At 36.7% G+C, this 22,668-nt stretch overlaps 4 protein-coding genes across 4 annotated transcripts; 2 read left to right on the plus strand and 2 right to left on the minus strand.

The window, feature by feature from the left end:
• The first annotated feature begins 315 nt into the window (after nucleotides 1–315).
• LOC117218659 (uncharacterized) lies at nucleotides 316–4,542 on the plus strand. The gene is made up of 6 exons (XM_033467203.2): nucleotides 316–1,852; nucleotides 1,925–2,294; nucleotides 2,378–2,541; nucleotides 2,625–2,766; nucleotides 2,838–2,980; nucleotides 3,070–4,542. Exons 1-6 carry the CDS (start codon nucleotides 701–703, stop codon nucleotides 3,292–3,294), a joined length of 2,196 nt encoding a protein of 731 aa, XP_033323094.2. The 5' UTR covers nucleotides 316–700; the 3' UTR covers nucleotides 3,295–4,542.
• Nucleotides 2,997–5,476, minus strand: spt4 (Transcription elongation factor subunit spt4). Its single transcript, XM_033467204.2, has 5 exons — nucleotides 4,923–5,476; nucleotides 4,717–4,823; nucleotides 4,576–4,631; nucleotides 3,771–3,905; nucleotides 2,997–3,301 (listed from the first exon to the last, which is right to left on the minus strand). Exons 1-4 carry the CDS (start codon nucleotides 4,983–4,985, stop codon nucleotides 3,787–3,789), a joined length of 345 nt encoding a protein of 114 aa, XP_033323095.1. The 5' UTR covers nucleotides 4,986–5,476; the 3' UTR covers nucleotides 2,997–3,301; nucleotides 3,771–3,786.
• A 1,932-nt stretch (nucleotides 5,477–7,408) lies between these two features.
• ca (RCC1 and BTB domain containing protein claret) lies at nucleotides 7,409–17,337 on the plus strand. Its single transcript, XM_033467202.2, has 20 exons — nucleotides 7,409–7,976; nucleotides 8,203–8,661; nucleotides 8,734–9,161; nucleotides 9,240–9,412; nucleotides 9,489–9,880; nucleotides 9,949–10,126; nucleotides 10,202–10,413; nucleotides 10,486–10,667; nucleotides 10,746–10,873; nucleotides 10,961–11,092; nucleotides 11,156–11,290; nucleotides 11,357–11,483; nucleotides 11,556–12,118; nucleotides 12,182–12,538; nucleotides 12,605–12,962; nucleotides 13,044–13,372; nucleotides 13,439–14,274; nucleotides 14,349–14,482; nucleotides 14,547–14,725; nucleotides 14,932–17,337. Exons 2-20 carry the CDS (start codon nucleotides 8,237–8,239, stop codon nucleotides 15,193–15,195), a joined length of 5,532 nt encoding a protein of 1,843 aa, XP_033323093.2. The 5' UTR covers nucleotides 7,409–7,976; nucleotides 8,203–8,236; the 3' UTR covers nucleotides 15,196–17,337.
• A 100-nt stretch (nucleotides 17,338–17,437) lies between these two features.
• On the minus strand, nucleotides 17,438–22,611 carry LOC117218648 (phosphoenolpyruvate carboxykinase [GTP]). Its single transcript, XM_033467195.2, has 7 exons — nucleotides 21,690–22,611; nucleotides 20,465–20,725; nucleotides 19,816–20,000; nucleotides 19,346–19,740; nucleotides 18,836–19,183; nucleotides 18,406–18,672; nucleotides 17,438–18,317 (listed from the first exon to the last, which is right to left on the minus strand). The coding sequence occupies exons 1-7, from the start codon at nucleotides 21,926–21,928 to the stop codon at nucleotides 17,859–17,861; spliced, it is 2,154 nt and encodes a 717-aa protein (XP_033323086.1). The 5' UTR covers nucleotides 21,929–22,611; the 3' UTR covers nucleotides 17,438–17,858.
• Between the last annotated feature and the right edge of the window lie 57 nt (nucleotides 22,612–22,668).

The following is a 22,668-nucleotide window of genomic DNA, read 5'->3' on the forward strand; positions in this document are numbered from 1 at the left end:
ACGAGAAGTTGTAGATCATTTTCATTTTTATCTTATATGTAATCTATATTTTTAACGTTATGTATTCAATGATTTAATGACCAATCATTTTATTCGTCTCCTGACTTAGAAGTTTTGAAAAACATATGTGGTATGTTAGAGTAAAAATTGAAAGTAATATAACTACTATTTGAAAAAATATCGATTGGACATTATATATTTTATAAAATGAATTTCAACTTAGAAAACAATAACAAATATGGTTTTATTAACAGTTAAATATAGTAGCTTTCAAAATTAACATCATATTGGATCATGAATCATCTTGAATCTTAATTTCGAACAAACTCTGTCGCACTTGTCGTCAATTAGCCTTCGTAAGAGAACGTTGTCCAGTGGTCATCCGTTGACATCTGAATTGTCAAGTTCTGTGCCACGCAGTTGTTTCGGGAGGAAATAATTTCGGTTACAGTGTATAATCAAAATCTGTAACCGTATTTTCAGATACTGTTCACGATGAGAATTGTCCACGGTGGATTCAACGGCGGGTGACACGCGCGAATGTCGAAAGATCCACTTGTAAATCAGTGAAATGTTTACAGTGTTAACGTTGATGTATGTACCAAGGTAATAAGCTGAAGGATGAAATTATCCTCCTCGACGAGTTCACGTAATTTAAGCTCGTCATAGCGATCACTCGGCCAAGGATTACTGATCGATCATGAATAAAGCTCACATGGACAAAAGACTGAATCAATTGCCGACTTGGCTGTGGACTAACTCCACTACTTTACCACCGATCTATAAGATGGTATGGGAAGCAGTGCGAGAAGAGAAGGTCAGGTCCAATGGAATGCAAACTGAGCTTCTTGTCGATACCAACAAAGTATTTCCCTTGTTGCTCACTAGTCAGCTACCTACAGAAGTTCTTGGGCACATATGGAACTTGGCAAATCAAAAATATGCTGGTCAGCTTACAGAGCAGGAACTATATATTGTTCTTGCTCTAGTTGCAGCTGCACAGGCTTCTTATACTTTCAATAATCTGGATATATTACATTTACTTCCATTTCCACCTACTCCATATTTAAATATAGAATGTTTAATGAATCTACAGCCTGTAACACAATTGAATTCTGCAGCTAAATTTCAAAGCCTTAATGATAGCACAGAAGTCAGCTTCATTGGTTCAGATGGGAAATATCCTTCAGAAGTTAAAGGAAAGACAAAATTTCATCAACACGGTGTCATATCTTCCGATTTAAATATGCAAATGATGAATAATGTACCTGGGAAAGTTTCTTCTTTTGATAATAAATCTCACATGTCTTCTACCACTGTTTGGGATACAAATAATACATTTAAAGAAACAAAGCAAGCAACGAACCGGTTCCAGTTGGATTCTAAGCATTCGTCCGTGACAGATCCATGCGATGATTTCTCTGAATTTCAGAGTGCTCCGATTCCTAACATTCCAAGTGTTCCCATATGGGATACAAAACAAGGTTCTGCAATTGGTAGCAGGCTGGCAAATCATAATTTAGGTGTTAAAAAACCAGTAGAAAAGCCCAAGAAAAATAATATAAATGCTAAGTCTGTACACAGTGCTGTTCATTCAAAAATTCCAACTGCACCTTTAAATTTAACACTTCAGAACAAAGATCAGCCTACTATGGAATGTATGCCAGAACTATTTCCTAAATGTACAATAAAGAATCAATCTAAGACAGTAATTCTTAAGGATACAGTGATAAGAAACAATGATCCGCCCAAGGACCATAGTGAAAATGTTAAAGATCATGTAAAAAGCACAGAAGTTGTAAATTTCAATAGTGACAAAGATGTTCCAACTAAAGTAGAATGGTCAGAGAAGGTAATGTATTTTTTGGATACCATTTCATTTATAATTGTATAATTTATTTTGCTAATATTTAAAACTTTGTAGGTTTCATCGGGGAAATCTGGGTCTAATCCACAGGACCTAATGAATCTCCAACTTACTGATGATAAGTATAGTGCCTTGCGTGCATTGGTTCAGGAAACAACTGTGCCAGTAGAATCAGATTTAAACGCAAGCCACAGCAATCAATCAACAGATGAGTTCGGAGAATTTGTATCTGCAGAACAACCTGCTAACAATGCTTCTGTCTCAAACATTACAGATACTGAAAATTATACCGACATCTTTACAGATTTTGAGTTAAAATCTAACAGTAATACAAATACAACAGATTTCAATATTATTCCGGAGATCTCTGAATCATTTGACAATCTGAAATTCGAGGATACTGTAGAAGAACGTTCATTAGAAATCGGTAAATAATATTTTCTTAATTATAACATTGTTTTCGATCATGTACAGAAGATGGTGATAATAATGATAATGCTTGATTTTAAGGGAAAGCTCTTCAAAAGGAAGATGCCATATCAATTAATAGTGTAGAATTCATCAATGGCGCACCAAACGTGCTAACTCGATCAGGATCTGTGCCTAGTTTAGATCTTAAGTCTTTCTTACCTTCAAATGCAGAAGATGAACCAGTAGTTGAAGCTACACATCAGGTAATTACAATTTTCGTTATAATTAAAAATTTTGTGAATAATAGTAGAAGCTGCGCAGTTTTTTAATCTATGTGCTTCTATAGTCAGAATACTGGGAATGGAAGCAATACATGGAAAGCTGTGTACTATTGTTACAAGTAGCAGCAAATATATTTACAAATATTAGCTCGGAACTTGTTTTGCACGAAGTACTAAATTCAGCACAGGGATATAATTTTCTCTGCAGTAAGCATCGTATTAAAAGCATAAGAATAGTACAGAATATTGCGTAATATTTTTTTGTTCTTTCTCGATAGACTTAGCCGAAGTTGCAGCGGTTTGTAGACGCGTTAATTTTTCATACAAAGAAATGGATATTAATATAATAGGATTTGATGAGTTGCTAATGGATATTGATCGGATTTGGGCAGAGATGGAACCATTTTACACAAACATACCGGTTAGTGAGAATACTATTGAGAAAAATATATATTTTATTCACTATTATACTTTGTATAAAAATTTACAAGTTAATTACAATTATTCCAGATTGTTACAGAATTACCAGCTTGGCCTTTGCATCAAGGAGAAGCCATTTGTTGTTCTCTTTGCTTAACAGTTATTACTAGTGGGAGGGTAGTGTATAATGAAAATAATTATCATGTAACTTGTGCAAACTTATGGCTTAACTGCGTCAACAGCCATCTACCGGTAATGCGACATCCGTCTTTCTATATCCACTCAAACATTTGTCCAGGTAACAATCACATTTGATACTGATCTGCGGAAAAACAAGAACTTAAGTTCAGAAATTTTTAAATGTACACTTAGCCAGTTATTACATGAGGAATTTGTAGAAAATAACAGACTAATAGTAGAAAAAATAATGGATTCCTTACGAACTGTATATATTCTTAAAATCTGAAAATTTTCAAGACCTTACAGACTAGTCTATTAAAGATATTATTGTACAGGCAGTGATAAGACTAGAAGGATATATTAATATGCATATATAATATTCCTTTTGAATAGATAAAAAAAGTCTCGGAAACGTCTTATAAAGTTATAAGTGTAGTCAAAAGAAGGTTAAGCTCTTAAAACCTGAACAAAAGTTCATATCAATCAAATCGAGTTAATATTTTCGAGAGAGTATTATTGAATTCTTAGTGAATTTCGAAGGAACGATATTAAAATTAAAATATTATTCTATTATATAATATTACACAGTAAAAATATAGTAGTGATCTTACATTTACAAGTTCAAAATTATCGTTGACTCGTATCGCGTGGTCTATATACTATTCCCCTGCTTTTCATCTCTCTAATAACACCTGCTGGCAATCGTCCTGATACCGATATTGCATATACTCCTTTGCAGAATCGATCTGTAAAAATACAAAGAATCTCAGTTGCAAGAACAAGCTTTTGTAATTAGCAAGGGGTTCTATTGATCAAGTCATTTTAATTTAATTATAAAACAAAAAAAAGCAATGTGTAAAGAAAGAAACAAGATTGAGGAATATACATTAATACACATTAAAAATAGAATCAGGTGTACGCACATGGGCATGTTCCTTAATAACTATACATATTGTCATACATATTAGCAAAATTCTGTATAAATGTACAATAGTATTTAACATTAAGAATCTCAAAAGCAAAGGAACTTATTCAATTATGAATATGCGTATTGCATTGTTTTGTATTAGCTACATTGTTTATATCAAAAATATTGGCTTTGAAACTTGTACAAAATGCTGCCTTCAAATACATACACAAACTTAATGAAAACATGGTTTACTATTGTTGTAATTTGCACTGCCAAAGTGGATAATTAGAGAACAAGAGAAATTCAACACATTAAGGGCTTAAATGTTAAACACAAAATTTTGAATGTCAAAATAATGTAGGATGAAAGAGATAACAGTTTATATTGATTTACTATAAGGCAATGTAACTGTTATAATTTTATAAAGGTGTACAAGAATAAAGAGTAACAATATTTCTCTCGCTTAAACATAATTTAATGTATATGGATATGAATTTGTTGCTTACTTATTCTTTGCCATTTGCATACCCAACTGTCTTCCGGACTCATACCAGCTATCATGCTGAAAATAACGTGTAACGAATATTAAAAAATTAGTACATTGTGACAAAGTATTGATTGCAATCATTATTTATTGTATGACATACCCATCGAAATTAGAGCTTGTACAGTCGAAAACATTGTCCTTATTATTTTTCATTCGTAAGAACTCATCACAGTTATCACAACCATCAAATTCGAATTGATCGAACGTCTACAATGGAATCGTAATATTATTACATTTTATTAAATGTACTAAAGAGTGTAACTAAAGAGTGTAACTAAAGAGTGTACTGTAAAATTGTAGACGTACCTTAATCAAAGAGCAAACCAAACATGCTCTTAACCCTCGTAAGTCTTTCGGAACGGTCTCCATTGATGTAAAAAATATACAACCAACGTAATTTTGAAATAATAGATTTCAAGAAAGTCGTTTCGCACTGACTTATAACTTATTTTTTAAATTAAGAGCCGTGTAAAAAGTAAACAACGAGACGTGTTGAATTCAGCTAACAATTCAAAAACGCGTTTACGTCTTCTCTGGCACTGCACAGCAACGCGACTGATGTATCTTCACATTTAGAATCCACTTTTTATGTACATACAATCATGCGTCACCATAGTAAGCACTTTTATCCCCACCATTTTACTGCGCATCCAGGTTCGCGCAGTTGCTTTAGAAGGAGTACGGGCGATAATCGAGAGAGACAGAATTAAACCAGCGGATTCTATGTGTGAGTGTTTACACGAGAAACGTAGGCCGGCTCGCTTTATCGTGCTTGCGTTCTCACTCTTTTCGCGCATCCATATGTCTGATGCTTCATCTGAAACACGTGACGCGATATTCGAATTGCACTTTTCGTTCTATATGATTCTCGTCCACACAGACCAGCGTATTTGCGAACGTCTTGAAACGACGATCATTTCTACAATTATTAAAATTTTGGAAAACCTGTAAGCTACATTTTAGCTAATGATTTCTACTTTATAAACCAACAAAATTTTTTTAATTCAGCTATCCCAGTACTTTTTAACTGAGACGATCAGCAATCAATATTCTACTGTACGAATATTCTATTGTTGATTTTCGAAACCAATGAATAATTTCGCAATTTTATACGATTTTTACTGTTAAAAATTTGAAAAACAAAGCTGAAACTTGCATCCATATCTTCTTAGAAAGACTATATATTTAATGTAGTAATTACCTACAAAAAATGTTCAAACTCAGAGTTTTGTAGAATTAGAGTTAAGAATTATTTATTAAGTATATTATAATTATTAAAATTTTTGAAAACCCGTAAGTTACATTCACAGCTAATGGTTTTTAATGTATGAATCTACAGAATTTTTTAGATTAAGCCATCCCGGCCAACAGTCAATATTATACTCTACGAGTAAGAGCTTCGTAAGCAACAGATAATTTCGTATATATCGAAGCTATGAACGAAACTGGGAATATAATTAAGTCGTAAAAGTGAATGGGTCAATTAGCATACATTGATGGAAATAAGAAAGGGGAAAGAAAAGGTACCGAACCCGTAACGAGGGAGAGGAGACATTAAGCATCATTAAGACGAATCGTAAAATTGAAAAAGCAATTAAGCCCTACTTTTATGACCTGTCCTTGATACCTGGAAAGCATTTTCTTTACCTGCTCGAAAGGTAAATCGTACTAATACTTCTATCAAGTCGTTCCTTGTTCAGAAATGTCTACAGAATTCAATTAAGCCCTACTTTTATGACCTGTCCTTGATACCTGGAAAGCATTTTCTTTACCTGCTCGAAAGGTAAATCGTACTAATACTTCTATCAAGTCGTTCCTTGTTCAGAAATGTCTACAGAATTCAATTAAGCCCTACTTTTATGACCTGTCCTTGATACCTGGAAAGCATTTTCTTTACCTGCTCGAAAGGTAAATCGTACCAACACTTCTATCAAGTCGTTTCTTATTCAGAAATGTCTACAGGATTCGATCATGTGTAGAGTTTTCGTGCTGGACAAAGAATTTTGCGTAAAAATACAAAAATATTGTGGAGAAACTACGTCCGTCAACACTTTTTTAAACTTTTACATTAATTTATAGCTATGTATTTGGGACTAAAAACAATTAACAAATTGTATACCACTACATTCGGAAAACTCTCCTCTATCTTTTAAGACGGATTACTAGAACTTTCTAATGTTTTTACTTTTCATGCAATATCTCATTAGCTAAAATGTAGCTTACGGGTTTTCCAAAATTTTAATAATTGTAGAAATGATCGTCGTTCCAAGATGTTCGTAAATACGCTTGACTGTGTGGTCGAGAATCGTATAGAGCGAAAAGTGCAAGTAGAATATCGCGTCACGTGTTTCAGATGGTGCATCAGCCATATGGATGCGCGAAAAGAGTGAGAACGCAAGCACGATAAAGTGAGATAAACTATATTTGTCGTTGGTGTGACTTGTTTTGCTTGTGTTGTGCTGATATCGTACTCTTTTGCTCACTCATCACTTCCTCTCTTTATCTAGAACCGTGAATGCAGCCCTATTTAGCTGTGAAGCATCAACCAATCAGATTTCTCTACCTGCTTCATGCTATTGAGCTGGCTGCCTCCGCTTCGTTCACTAAAGTGAACTATAAGCATGGACGAGGTATCAGAGTAGACTGGACTCTATATGAGGTTCCGTGCCACATGTTCTGAAATACCGACATTCCTAAAACCAAAATTTTCTTGCGCCCTCTGCTAAAGAGAACTACATAAGCTACAGTATAGGCCTCGTCTGTAATATAAGATCTATGACTCAAATGTCAGGTGGCGCTTGAAACGAAGAAGTGCATGCACAAAAAATACGATTAACATTTTGCGCCATTGCTTTGTAAATTGAATACAAGTAACGTTAAAAGATAGTAAAAAAGTGGATCGATATAATAATTAATACTTATTCTAGTTTGAGCGCAGTGTAGTGGATAGCTAGTAACGTTGGTGTGTAAAAATGTCAGTTTTGAAATTGGATGCAACAAGCTGGTGACGTTGGCTCTCTTATTGTGGCAGCGCCGGTGATTATATGTAATCTAACCTTGATATTCTGACGTTTGGGAATTTGATGGCAGTGTTATTGTAAAAGATGTAATGCTCGGTGAATAATTGATTGTTCTTATTTGCTCTACACAAAAGAACAGCACGTTCTAGCGGAATGCGCGATGGGACACGCTTAGGTTACTTTTGCAATAATTTATTTTTAGCACAACAAGAATTTCTTCGGAGACGAAGCTCTGTTCTTCCGACAAACTATATTATTTTTTCAACAATATAAACACAGCTGCAGCGACACACAATATTCGCTATATTTGAATAGTTATGTTACGCGACGATAAGAGCAGGTAACTTATAACGTTTTTCATGTGAATTTTTTACATTTCCCATCGGGCAAAGGTTACAAATCATTTTTCGAAGTACATATATTTAGAAATCCTTAAAGATTTGTAATGTGTTTGTACGAAAATTCGAACGGCTAGATCGGATTTCAAACAATTTTTAATTGGATGAATTTGAAATTTGGTATTTGTAGATCACATGGAATTAAATATTATATGTGTTGTGTTACAGGTAGTTTTTGGATAGATCAGTTGCCACAAGCATAATGATTTCAGAAGTAGGAACTGAGGGCTATCAGCCAATGACAAGTTTAAATGAAGAAAGCCTGTTCAAGTTGCAATGTTTGATGAAAGCAACAGAAATACAGCAGAGTGCTCAATGTGAATATGGAAAGAAATTATTTTTGGCATTTACGACTGGCAATGCAGAAATTTTTTTGTACTACAAGAAAGACTCTGCTTCTAATCCAATAATTAAAAGGATTCCTTGGTTCCAAGGCTCTCATAAGCAGATCTCAGCTTTATGTTTTCATTCTTTGGGAACATGGTTGCTTTGTACAAGTGTCGATGGATCTGTATATATAATTCCTGCTTTGTGTTTGGTTGAGGAGATTTGTGACACAGATAAAAGATGGACCAGTGATGATATAACATCTTTCCCTTCGATTAGCTCACAATCATCTCATTCAAAGTATATATCTATAATGAATATATAATTTGATGTAGCATCTGTTTCAGTATGTTAATTATTTGATCTGTTTAGACCTACTGCTATAGTGTGGTGGCAGGATGCTGTAACACCTGCTGAAATTGGAATTATTGGCACTGAATATGGAGAGATAATATTCATCAATCTTGAGACTGGTTATCAAGCAAATGTTACTCATATTAATGGGAATATCATTAGTCTTCATATATGTCATGACAAAAGTAATGATAGCGTTTCTCTTTTAATAACAAGTCAGTCTAAACGGCAGTGGAGACTGTTTTTGGAACAGCACACATATAGCTGTTTGAGCCACTTAGAAATTAGAGACTCCTACAATACATTGCACACAAATGATACGATCTATGACAATACAAGATCATTTGCTGCTACGAGATCTAGATTGCAAGGACTTAAACAGTTGTCAGTGGAGAAAATTGCATTACTTAGGCAGAAGATACTTGAAACAAAAAATCAGACTTTAGGTGAACATTTATAATTTCATTTTTGGTTGGTTCAGAAAGCAAGGAATATTCGATTTACCCACCCTCTTCATTTTACAGATATCACAAGCAATCGACATAATCACAATGCAAATATTGACACATCCATAGAAGTAAATCAGAATCAAATGACTCCAGAACCAATATCAAGGGAAACTTTTCTCATGTCCCAGTCTGATAGGGAGGGCCAACAGCTGTACACGTGTTACCATTCTATCACAAATCACATAACAGTAAGAGATCACTGATAAAAATTTGTAATTTGATATGTATGATAAGCAGTATATTCGAACAACTGTTTGATTACAGATACATGGACCTGACTTTTCTACTGTACCTTTATCAGTGCATAAAGTATTTGAATCTTGTAGAAATGTTTTATTAACTCAACGCTTTTTCTTTATTACTGACGTCAGTCAGCGTGTAATGTATGTAATATCAGACAGGTTATCTGAAACACGTACAAATGATAATTGTAAATTTAATCCGGAGTGCATTGTTGGTCACTTTTCTTTAGTGAATAGTAAAGAAGTGATACTTGCTGTGTACAGAGCTATTGATTATACAAATAAACCAACCACTCGGGATACTAGAAACAAATACACGTTACCAAAGGGTGTAAAAGATATTGAAATCGAATTACCTCATGTGGATACTTGCATAATTGTAACAAATCATTCTGTGTACAAAGTTGTTCTGAGGTTGGTATCGACTTGTTTGTGTACGTTATTTTTCTGATAGAAAATTCTAAATGAATGTATTTTTACAGGAAGTCGATTTTATCGGTTTTTATGGAATTAGTTCTGAAAGATAATGATCCCGAAAAAGCGATAAAATTGGCAATAGTGTTTGGTATTAATGCACAGCTGCTATTAGAGCAAGCCGGCGATATTTTGCTATCGAACAAACAATCGTCGCGAGCTGTAGCTTGCTACAAATTGTCTAAAGTAAGTATATACATATAATGCAAATCATATTGGGAGAAGAAAATGATTAATTTACAAATTTATTTTTTTTTTTAGTGCAGACTATTGAAGAGCGTTCTAAAATGTGCATCTGCTGGCTACACAGCTGACCTATTAAGTTGCCTTACACACTGTTTAGCATCTCCAACAAGCAGTAAATTGCCTGTTACAACGAGAATTCACCTTTCTAATTTATGTGTTCTTGCCTTTATTGAAATGACGCTCAGAGTTCCAGCTCAAAAGTCTAGAATTATTTATAAAGAATTTTTGTAAGTTTTACATTAATCTATACGTATATTGTTCCGGTCAGTGTATCTAAAAAGAACCTATTTGAAATGCAGGTATTTCCTGTCGACGAATTCCTTCTACGATGAATTGTTGGCAATTAATATTGCCGGTCAAACATGTTTATGGGAGGTGTTGCATCACTTAGCAACGCAGAAGTGTCTTTATGGACAAATGTTGGAAGTGCTCATGAAGACAATACATTCTTTCAGTGCAAACAATTTTCATCCAACATCATGTAATGTATATTATAATATATTATTATTCACTTTAGACACAGTCTGCATGGCTGTATACTTATGTTTATTATTTTTAGATGGTTTATTAATATGCGTAAGTGAACCGAGTTTGATGCAAGCCATGTTAGTAAATCCCGAGTTAGCTAGAAGTCACATGTCCTTTATTCTTGATAATCTTCAAGACTCTCAAATTTTTGTACTTCAGGTAAATATTTGATTATTTATATATTCGTCCTCGATAATTTTTATTTGACTTTTTATTAATATTTCATCACTTATTGTTAACTATTAGAGATTAGTGACACTATATGATCCAACGAATCCAGTGATAAGACCTAGAATAGTACACTGCAGACTGCGACATAGAACCACCTCACACAGCTCACAATCTAGTCAATGTGATTCTATTGATCTCGTAGAAAATGTAAGTATAATATTGTCTTTAAAATTATGTACAATAATTACATGTACTTTTATCCTTTCATAGGAAGAGGCTGATGCATTGGTAGAGGAAATCATAGAAACTTTTTTACTCATTTTATTGACTTTAATCTGTAAAAAGTCCATTCTGCATCAGGAGCCGTTCGTCACGTGCAACACAGAACTGCTACTACACAAGAAGGTAGGTAAGCTTAAGAATGTAGCACACTATTGAAGCTTTAAAACTTAATATTTTTTTTGAAAACAGGATCAAAACAGATCTAATTGCATCGCGGATTTCAAGAGAAGGTCGCTCTGCGCTGGATTTTGTCACGTTGGTCTCATTAGAAACGGGAATGTGTATACATGGGGTAGTTCCGTACAGGGATGTTTAGGTAAATTCTCATTTATTGTTGATGTAACTGACGCACTCTGTATATTACATTTTTATCTTTTACGTGTATTAGGAACCGGTCCATCTTTGTTGAGGTATGGTACACCTCAGTCAATACCTTTTTTCCGAAGCATGGAACTAGAGGTGTTTAGTGTTTCCTGTGGCCACTGCCATACACTGGCAGTAACCAATAATGGTGTTTACGCTTGGGGATCAAGTCAGTTCGGACAGTTAGGATTAGGGAAAATTCTGCAGTCTTCGAATCCGGAATTGGTCACAACCTTAGCTCAAGAGATCATTGTCGACGCAGTTGCCGGACAATACCACTCTGTGGCGTTAACCTCTGATGGCAGAGTGTTCACATGGGGTTGGGGTGTCCATGGACAACTGGGGCACGGCGCAACCGATGAGAAATTGACCCCCACGTTGGTGACAGCATTACTTGGTGTAGTTGTACGCAGTATTAGCGCTGGCCATGCGCATACATTGGCACTTTCGACGGAGAGTGTCGTGTATGCTTTTGGTTGCAATGTGTTTGGACAATTAGGCGTAGGGAGTAATATTAAAAGTTCTGTGCCAATGAAAGTTTTGTTACCAGAGAAGATATCTCTCATTGCGACTGGGTACTTTCACAATGTAAGCCGCATCTGATGTGAAACAATTTTATGAATGCATTATTTTACATATTGAATTTTTTAGCTTGCCGTTAGTCATACAAATAGATTGTACATATGGGGCGCAAGTCCTCAAGTTCTTCGTCTGCAAGCACAAACGCAAAAGAGAACTCGGATATTGGAGCAACGAAATGCGATCGTGAAGCAATTTGAAAGCATCGATGAGTTTGAAAAAGTAGATCATGGAGGTGACACCAATGAGGATGCTTTGGACAGTAATGCACAAAATAAAAATGCACAACCAAGGAGCACCATGGATTCTAGAATGAAACAGTTAGATATGTGTTTGAAAAACGTCGATATGGGGTCATTGGAGGAGAACCAAGCGCATTTAAAGCCGACTGTAGTAGATACCAGTTTAGTGAGAGGAGATATTGTGCAGGTCGGTATACCTTAGTAAATAAATAATTAGCAGTTAAAGGAGAATAATACTATTTTATTACAATAGATATCGACTGGTTGTCATCACAACGCTCTTGTGACAAAGGATGGTTCCCTGTACGCATGGGGTAGAAATTTGGATGGTCAGATAGGCAATGGCACCAAAAGAGAAGTGCTGATCCCAACTCCTCTTTCTTACAACCCTGCTTCTATCTTCGCACAAGTACCTCCTAGACATAATGCTTACGAACGAAGAGATGAAGATCAAGAATTAGTGGAAGCAAGCAACGATAGAAATGGAAATATGAATGGCGAGGTTAAATCGTATCAATCAGAGAGTAACGAATCTAAAGAGAGAGAGAATCCCGTGATTAAAACTGTAGGAGTCTGTTGCGGATATGATTATACTGTTGCAATTCAACCAGGTAAAAAACTTCTACACATTTTACATTTTGTAGAATGAGACTTATTGTACATTTAAGTATTATACTGAGTATGGTTTTCAGGAGGCACAGTTCTGGCTTGGGGCAACAATAGAAGAGCACAGTTAGGTCGCCTTCCACCAAAAGATACTCGTGACAACGACGATAAGCTTGTTTTAATCAAGAAGAGGGTTGTGAGGGTTCCTAATACCACGCATGTTGCATTGGACGTGCCTAGTCAAGTTCCTAGTATCCCTGCTCCCATAATCTCCTACCAGAGTTACGACTTGCCCTCTCTTGCGGGTATGGTTCGCCCTTTGAGTGTTATTGAAAGATCACTGGGTGAACAGACACTGCATTATGCGTTAGAATATTTTTGTGGTCTGTACGACTCTTCTAAAATTATGGACAAGGTTGGTCTTTTAGTTTACATAATTTTCCGGACATATCCAGCTGAATTCCTAAAATTTGATTTTCAGTCCATAGAGTTGGGAAATTATCAGGCTTGTTCAAAGATAGCCATGCTTCAGCACAACATTTCCGATGCACTTTCATTTCAATTAAAAATACTGCATACGTTGAACTTGCAGTCTTGCTCAAGAGAAAAGTCGTGTGACAGTATATGCAACAAGTCTGAGGATAGGACTGAAGAGAGCTCCGACAGAAAAAGAAAGTCTTCATTGAATCGCCACGTTAAGAAGAACACTGAACTCTTTAATAAACAGGTGGAGAAGAATTTAATTGATTCCGTGGAGGACTGTGCTGCTAAAGACAAGATGAAAATTCCCGCGAGTAAATCTCTGAATAGTCTACAGTTATTGCAGCAAGAATTGTACACTTTTGATTGCCAGGGTGGTTCGGAAGAATTATGCAGGGAAATGAAATGTGATAATGCACCTATAGGTATCTTCGAGGACACTTATGGCTCGGATGTTGGTTCTGACTCTGAGGAATGGATGGAGAATATTATTTCTAAAGGGGAGGAAACTGGATCCATGAGAGATTCTTCGTTACCATCTACACCTGCTCGAGAAAATGTTGATCAAGATCAAATGTGTCAGAAAAACAGAAAAGAAAATGATCATGAAAAGAAGACGTCCAGTTCTAGACTAGATAATGTAACCAACGAAGCTGTGAAAGTAGTCAAATTCTTCTTGAACGAAATGGAGAACGAGACAGATACATTGAAATGTAAACTACTACAGGATATCCTTGATTTCTGGATAGAACATGAATTGCCGATACACTGCATAGAAAACGTTTTCTTGGATCATATCGACTCAATCTTTTATTCGCTTGGATTGTTGTTGTTCTGGTAGGAATAGTAAGATGCAAATAATTTTCATAATATTCTGATACTCTTATTAATAATTCAAAATGCTTTGACAGTCAAGAGGTAATGGAAAAATACTTGGATACTAACAAGAACGACACGGAAGTTAAGGGCTTCACAGTAATGAATTACTTCTCTTCTAAATTCTGTCTCCAAGTGTGTTCCTTGTTATTACATCATATCGGTCAAGGTAAATCGAAGAAAATAAAAACGAAAGTTAGTTTCAGTTTGACCTAATATGCCTTACATTGCAGATCAACCTACTCCCGAGTTCATTAAGCTATTGTCTTCATTAACGGCTGATCATTACGGACCTCCACTGACTGGATACCCCGGCTCAAGCGCAAACAACACGTCGAAGCAGATGATGGAAGGTGTTATAAGCACTATGTCCTTTGAAACTCATGACTCTAGGTCATTTGTACACATAAAGGTGACTGAGAAAGATTTATCCGTTCTTCAAGGTCATGCTAAGGTCATCTCACAATTCTTAAATAGAATGCGATATTTTCATTTTAATATCATAAATGTATAAGTTTAATATTTGTCTTTGAAATGACCTTGCGACTTTATTACTTTAATCCATATACTATTTTTCATCAATCTACAACTATCTATAAATGAAGATTTTTGAATCAGGACCCGGAAGGTGTGTACAGATTCCTAGCAACAGAAGAAGATACAATGATATTCACGTGTGGTCATCATTTTCCAATGGCCACGTACGAAGCAGAAGTGATTCCGACGATGGAAACAGAGTTGCTCACGTCCGACTCGATGGTTCTTCCATGTACAGCACAGTACTTAGGAAAAATGTTGTCTCAGACCTCGAAACCGGAAATATTATGCCCGCTGTGCTTACCACGGGTACTAGGAACGTTGGTAAAGAAGAACAATGGCTGAGAAGTATGTACCTGAAGATTTTATGTAACGTAAATTCATGTATAGATTTATGCTTAGCTCGAAAGACTCGAATTATACAAATGTACTTCTTTTCAATCAATTGAATTTACTTGTAGAAATAGTATTTCATTGGAATCTTGGAATATTGTACTCCAGAAACATAGTAGAAACAAAATCTGAGCTCTCTATGACTTCTAAATAATACTTTTTACATTATTTACGAGCATAGACAGTTTTGTAGTGTGATAGTTTTTTTATTGCTTATGACTCTGAAGTCTCTCATGCAGCATCCAGCGGATCTACTATATTACGCACACTGAAACTGAACATACTCACTGTAGAAACAGACTTTCATGTGTTCAAGTATTCTTAAACAAATCGTTTTTTTTTTTATCATAGAAACGAACGACGCTGCGCTTTGACATTTTCAGATTTAATTTTTGGAACATCACAGATTTATAACGATTCTAATGAATCCTACTTTTGATTGGTAGAGGTAGTTAGTACTACACATACAACGATTACTACTGAAAAAAGAACGGAACGAAATAATTATCTGCATAGATCTTATCTAAGGTCATTGAATTTAGATGGTGGATGAATTTGAAATTTGATACTATATCTAAAACACGGTTAAACAGAGTCATACACTATTTAGTCCTTTTAAAATTCCTTGTCAATTATCTGAAATGATACAACGCAATTCATGTTAATTAACACATTTTTATGACTTCACGTTTTACAAAAAATTGATAATCGTTTTAAGGATCACGTTACTTTTTTTGCGTAGACATTTCTGTTTTGTCAAACAGATAAACAATTTTTAATTCAGCAGGGATATTATGATATCGGATCGAAAACGGCTATAAGAAAATATGTTATTCATGTACGAAGTCTACAAATGTATTTGTCAATCAACTATACCACGATTGGTCTGAAAAATATAAGATGTACAGTAGGTATTATAATAATGATGTAAAATAGGGAATAAATTAAAATTAGGGAATGATTATGATCGATTGCGAATCGCGATTATTAAACGAAATTGGTGCAAAATAAGAAAATGACTGATGGCAAGTCTATCGATCTAGTCTTCGAAGTATACATATACTAGAATTGTATATTGAATAGCTGATCTCGTTGAAGATTGGAATCAACATCTTGGTAATTAGAAATACAAATTCTGATTCTTCATGGATTTGTATCTAATTTTTAATTAGACGATCAATGTAACGATACATTAGAGAACTTGCATCGAAATTGAACACAATGTAGTTGAGAAACAATTGATACTGAAATTTGAATGGTTCACTTGAACAGATTCCAACAACTGATCGATACAGATAGTGGAAGTAAATTGTACAAATATACATAGATATACATACATATATATATATATATGTAATTGTTATTATTGAAATTGTATGATTACTACGAATTAAATGGAGATGGAAAACGGAAAGTTGAAGTTCATAATGAAATCATAAAAAAATAAATCATTTAGAGTATTGTTAATCAACTATTATCAAATTAAAACAAATTAATCTTGTAGATTTCACTTTTGTATTTTGGGTTGTAATTTTATTTCGAATCTATCTTCATATAGATCGTAATGATCCTTTTATTTGTAAATTACTACTGCCGAGTGTTTTAACTTCCTATTTTGTAATAGGATCTAGCCTAATTTTGTTGAAAATGCTCGTATTATATATTTTAAATGATTATTGCATAGTGTACCTCTTTTTGCACTAGTTTAAATTCCGGAAAAGGAAACAACCGTTCTAGGAAGTGCAATATTTTATAGAAATTGAGTTACCTTTTATTCGATAACACAATTTTTAAAAAGTGCAACATTATAAAGCGACTGCAGCAATTTTCTTCTCAATAATTAACGCCTAGATAAATTGAACAGAAATAATAAGATAGAATTTTGATCTTTGACTAGCAATGTCTACAGATTTTGGAAATTGTTGTTAAGTTCATTCTAAAACAAACATTTTATTGTACATGTATACGAACTGCAATAACTCTGTAACATACCTACAAATGTACAGTTCTGAATGTCCCTATATATGAAGTCTTTCACTGATAGTACTTAGATGATTGAAGTATTGGGTCAATAAATGTAATTAGCGAAACAAATCATTGATGTTTTATTAAAAAAGAAAACATTTAAATTGGTTCTGTCGTATCATGAACTATTTGTTTGCGATTCTAGCAATAAAAATCGTCAGGAAGTCCATTTTATTTTCCATAGTGTTTTATTGAAAAAATAATGTTTAAAAATACATATCTCTTGGTACATAATCATTTTTCCCTTGTATACTATTTTAAGGAGTGTGAATACTTGTCCTAATGAAGATGAAAATGAAGATGGAATCTGAAGAAAATAATTTCGAAAAACCAGTATCAGCGTGACCGGTATCAAATGATAATGCTACAAATGTTTGGACAATAAGCATTGTAATACATTCATGGTTTTAAACAGCAATCCGATAATCATTCTTTGATAAAAAAAAACAATTATTATCTAGTACGTCTAGAGTACTATGTCCACCATAAAACCTTCGATCCTGGACCTCACATAGGTCCCCCCAAAAATAATAAAAGTCGTGAGATAGAAGCAACAGTTTTCCTCGAAAAAGGATATTAGGAGTGCTCAATTAGAGCTTGTTTACCTTACTGGCTAGAAAATCGAGCTCAGAGAGAATGGCCTCGGGCAAATCATCGCCAACTTGTGCATCGAAGTAATGCCTGAGCTGTTCGACTTCCTTCTGCCAGAAGTTTCTTGGTAATCTGAACAACTCATCCATGTTCACCTCGTTCTTCATGTTGTCCAAGTTGAAAGAATCTAATTTAGGCAGAAGACCGATGGGAGATTCTACAGCGATGTCCTCACCGTCGACCCTGCGAAGGATCCAGTCTAGGACACGAGAATTCTCGCCGAATCCTGGCCAAAGGAACTTCCCATCGTTCCCTTTCCTGAACCAGTTCACGTGGAATATAGCCGGAAGTTTCGCGTTCTCCACGTTTTCCATGCTAAGCCAGTGGCTGAGATAGTGGCCGAAGTTGTAGCCGAAAAATGGCCTCATTGCGAACGGATCGTGCATGATCACCTTGCTCTGATCATCAAAGACAGTTAATTACAACATTCATATCAGCAGATGTTTGATATCTAGACTTTTAGATTAGATTTCTCAGTATTCTTACCTTGTGCTCGGCAGCAGCAGTAGCCTCAGATCTCATCGAGGCTCCAATGAAGACGCCATGCTGCCAGTTTCGAGCCTGATAAATTAGAGGAACACCTTCTGGTCGACGACCTCCAAAGAGGATGGCATCTATAGGGACACCGATTGGATCTTCCCAGGCTGGATCAATTATGGGACATTGTCTTGCAGGGCTGCAGAATCTAGAGTTAGGGTGTGCAGCAGGTGTCTTCGACTCCCTGGTCCATTTTTTCCCACGCCAATCGGTGATCTACAATAATTTAATTCGAAGTAATTAATCTTTACTTTCTATACTCCATTGGAGGAAGCATACTACGTTCTTCTTTGAAACAAAATTGTATTTCCTATTTTCCGTATATAATACTTGAACTGAGGATCCTGATCAAATCCCTGATTCCCTGACCGGATTTTACCTCCACGTTTTCACTGATCTCTTTCTCCAGACCCTCCCAGAAGACTCCACCATCGCTGGTAGCGGCGACGTTGGTGAACACGGTGTCCTTGAAGATGGTCTTCATGGCGTTTGGGTTCGTAGCGAAGCTGGTGCCCGGTGCGACCCCGAAGAATCCATTCTCTGGATTGATGGCGCGCAGTTTACCTTCTCTGTCAAATCTCATCCAGGCAATATCGTCGCCCACGCATTCGACCTTGTATCCTGGTAAGGTCGGCTGCATCATGGCCAAGTTCGTTTTGCCACAGGCGCTGGGGAACGCAGCAGCAATGTAACGCTTTTTACCCGTCGGGCTCGTGATACCCAGTATCTACAAATGGTAACTGCTGGAAATTTTACTGGGTTCGTGAAAGACCCCGAGACACCATAAAAGGGTTAATAGACTCTCGATGGTTAACATGTTAAAAGGACCAATATATTGTTCTTCTACATTGACTACCATCTCTAGAACTGTTTCAGTTTCATTACGTACAAGCATGTGTTCGGCTAGCCAACCCTCTCTCTTAGCAATGGTCGAGCCAATCCGCAAAGCAAGACACTTCTTGCCCAGCAACGAATTTCCTCCATAACCGCTTCCATAAGAGACGATCTCGTTCACAGCTGGTCTGTGGAGGATGATGGTCCTTTCTGGATCACATGGCCACGATGACACCACGGTGACTTTGGTGTCCAGCTTTGGGGCACCGACAGAGTGTAGACACTTGACGAAATCATTCTCCCCCAGGCTCTCCAGGACCTTGCTTCCCATTCTAGTCATTATCCTCATCGAGCAGACCACGTAAGGGGAGTCTGTGATCTCTATCCCAATTTTGGAGAGCGGAGACCCTACTGGACCCATGCTGAACGGGATCACGTACATCGTTCGACCTAAAATGAGATTGTTACTTAGAAGATCTGTTGTTAACCAAGTTGGACCAAGTTAACCATGATCTGTTGTTAAACCTTTCATGCATCCTGGAAATCGTTCCAGAATGGCTTGGTCCATGTTTGAAGGAGAGATCCAGTTGCCTAGTTCTCCAGTGACGCCTTCACGAGGAGTGGGAATGGTTTCTCGTTTCGTTTCGGTGCTGATGAACGTGCGATTCTCTACCCTGGCCACGTCTGCGGGATTCGTTCTGGCCAGCCAGCTGAGAATTTAGCGTCATGAGTAAAAGATTATCTCGAAATTGAAATTAGTAGCATTGCAAAAATTTTTCGGCACTTTAAAGATCGGGCCTTTATAATGTATCTATCGTAATATTTGGCTTTCAATATCGATCACGTTGTTCAATGATAGATTAATCACTATAGTAAATCAGATGGAAATTAAAATATGCTTTTCCGGATGGTAAAGAGAACTTATAGATCTCGTTCTATATCGCTAAAACCTTATAAAGACAGAGTTATTTAAAGAAATTCTGGAAAAATGTCAATAAATTTGAAAATAAGAACGGTCACATACGCGAGTGACTTCCTGAGCATGCTATACGGTGCAAGTTATTCTGTAGATGATTCTATTGACGCGTGCACATCATTCTGTGCAATCTGAGGAACTTTACCATTTCGTAGATCTATTCTGCAGCGATGAAAATTATTCTAGATCATTACCTACCAATTTTTATACTTCGGCAGTGGTGAAATGGTGCCATTTTTCTCCAGCAGCTGCAACAAATGGCTGTATTCCGCCTCGCTGCCATCACAGATGTATATGTCCTTTGGGTTGCAGAGGGTGACGCATTCCTCGATGTAGGAACGAATTTTGGGAGCTAGAGGCTCCGCGGGGCTGTTCAGCAAGGGTGTTTTTCCAATTAACTCATAGTTGTTGTTCACAGCCGGGATTTTGGCTGCGTGAGTTACCAGCAGCCTCGGCACCCTGCAAAAAAAAAACAATTTGTTAAATCATTCAAGTAAGATATCTCTTCTAGCAAAGATCACTGTTCTCGTAATTATACACAATCGAGAAAATATTTATATTGAATTATTTTAGCGATTCTGCGAGTTTCACCACGAAATAAATTTGCCGAGTTCTTGCGGGAGCTTCTCGGCACGTCGATCCGCTAAGCAAAAGTGCATTAGATCGAGCACCAAGCATTAGACTGCATCGTTGATTGTGTAACAGGTTGCTCGATCGATCCACTCTCACTTCGTCAAAGACCTTGTCCAGGTAAAAAATGAATTTTCACGTTTCTAGCGTGCCGCATGGAAGTCGGTACCTCTGGTTCACCGTGTCAGTGACTTTTACGCTAAATTATCCTCAATCATAGTGTTCGTTATGTTATGTGATGCAATTCAGTGTACGAACTCGCTTGTTAAATATCATGTCTATTTTCTTGAACCAATCGGCGAAGGAAATTTATCGCATTATGAAACAAAATTGCAAAATTATTTTGCGGAGAGGACAGCGAAGATTATTATGTAAGGATCAAAGTCTTGAGATGCTCCGAACACTCAGGAAGTTCATTTAGTAATTAGAATTCTGGGTAAAATTTATAATTCGTCGTGATAACGCATATCGGATTGTTTGTTATCGAAGAAACATATTGATTCTGCGATAAGGAAACTGATGAATAAATGTTTCGAAATAAATTAAAATATCTGATTTGTTTTCGCAAGAGCTGGAAAGTGGCAAAAGTTTAAAGTCCAGGTTGCTTCTAATAAAAGTTAGATCCGAACGATCCTTACTAAGTTGCTGATCGTTAAACGAGATCAATATTTCCTGAAGAAACGGTGAGAAGAAAGTGTCTACTAGACATGTTTTCTCCTAATCCTTTACACAATTTCAAAATTCTCCTAACATTTGCAGTCTCTAATTCCAACGAATCCTCTTCTCTACTTACTGTGGGTAGCAAACGTCGACAGCGTGAGGCATTCCGCAGCTGTTGGGAATGATTCGATGGCTCAAGATCGCGAACCGCACGGTCTGCTGACCGGTTCTGGATGCATTGACTGTTCCCAGTGATCCCGAACAGCAAACCCTGTGTCCAAGGGTTGATCCAGTAAGAGTGGAGAACCGTCTGGAAGTCTTGAGACTGGTGGCTAGGCTTGACCACCGAATAAGATCGATTCGCAGAGACATGTCGCTCGATGAACTCTTTTATAGGATCGACAAAGGTAATGACGAGCCCTAGCTCTTCGTTCCGGGGATTGGTGGTGTCGCACACTTCCGGTGGATAGTGGGGAGACCGATGAGGCTGATGCGTGAACGATCGCTGAATCAGTCGCGCGTTAGGAGCGCTGGACTCTATGGATCTTTCGCTAGTCGGGGATAATGCGAAACGCTGGTCGTGCAGAGATCGTTTGTTGGACCAGCGGATAATTAAATGGAGAATTTAACAGAGTTTTTAGCGTAATGACACCGGATGACAATTGACAGAGCTTTCCACCGCGAACACGGCCGATCACACGGCTACTGACAGACTGCGGCTAACCCGGACCGGTCACGATATAGAAGTAAAAGCAATCGCCGGACGATTAGTCGGCCCACGCTCGACAAGCATTAACACGAAATTGCCGCTGGTCGAGTTTTACACTGAAAGCTTGTTACCGACACTTGCTCTTCTATTTTTGCGCGAACGCTTTCCCTTGCACGCTATCTGGTTCGCCGCGCGACGCTTGTTCGTCAACTGACAAGCCTGCTCGAACACCGCGAATTATCGCTGGGTTTTAGGCAGGTGACATGTCGGTCCGCGTGTACAGATTGTTTTTACTTTTGTGACGCGACAGTTAATTGCGGGGGAGAGCAGAGATTCGGATTGAGATCTTCGCGATTGGACCGCTTAGTTAGTACAACAGTGAAAAAGAGTTTTGAGCGGTGGT

Source organism: Megalopta genalis, chromosome 1 (assembly GCF_051020955.1).
Source record: "Megalopta genalis isolate 19385.01 chromosome 1, iyMegGena1_principal, whole genome shotgun sequence".
NCBI lineage: Eukaryota > Metazoa > Arthropoda > Insecta > Hymenoptera > Halictidae > Megalopta > Megalopta genalis.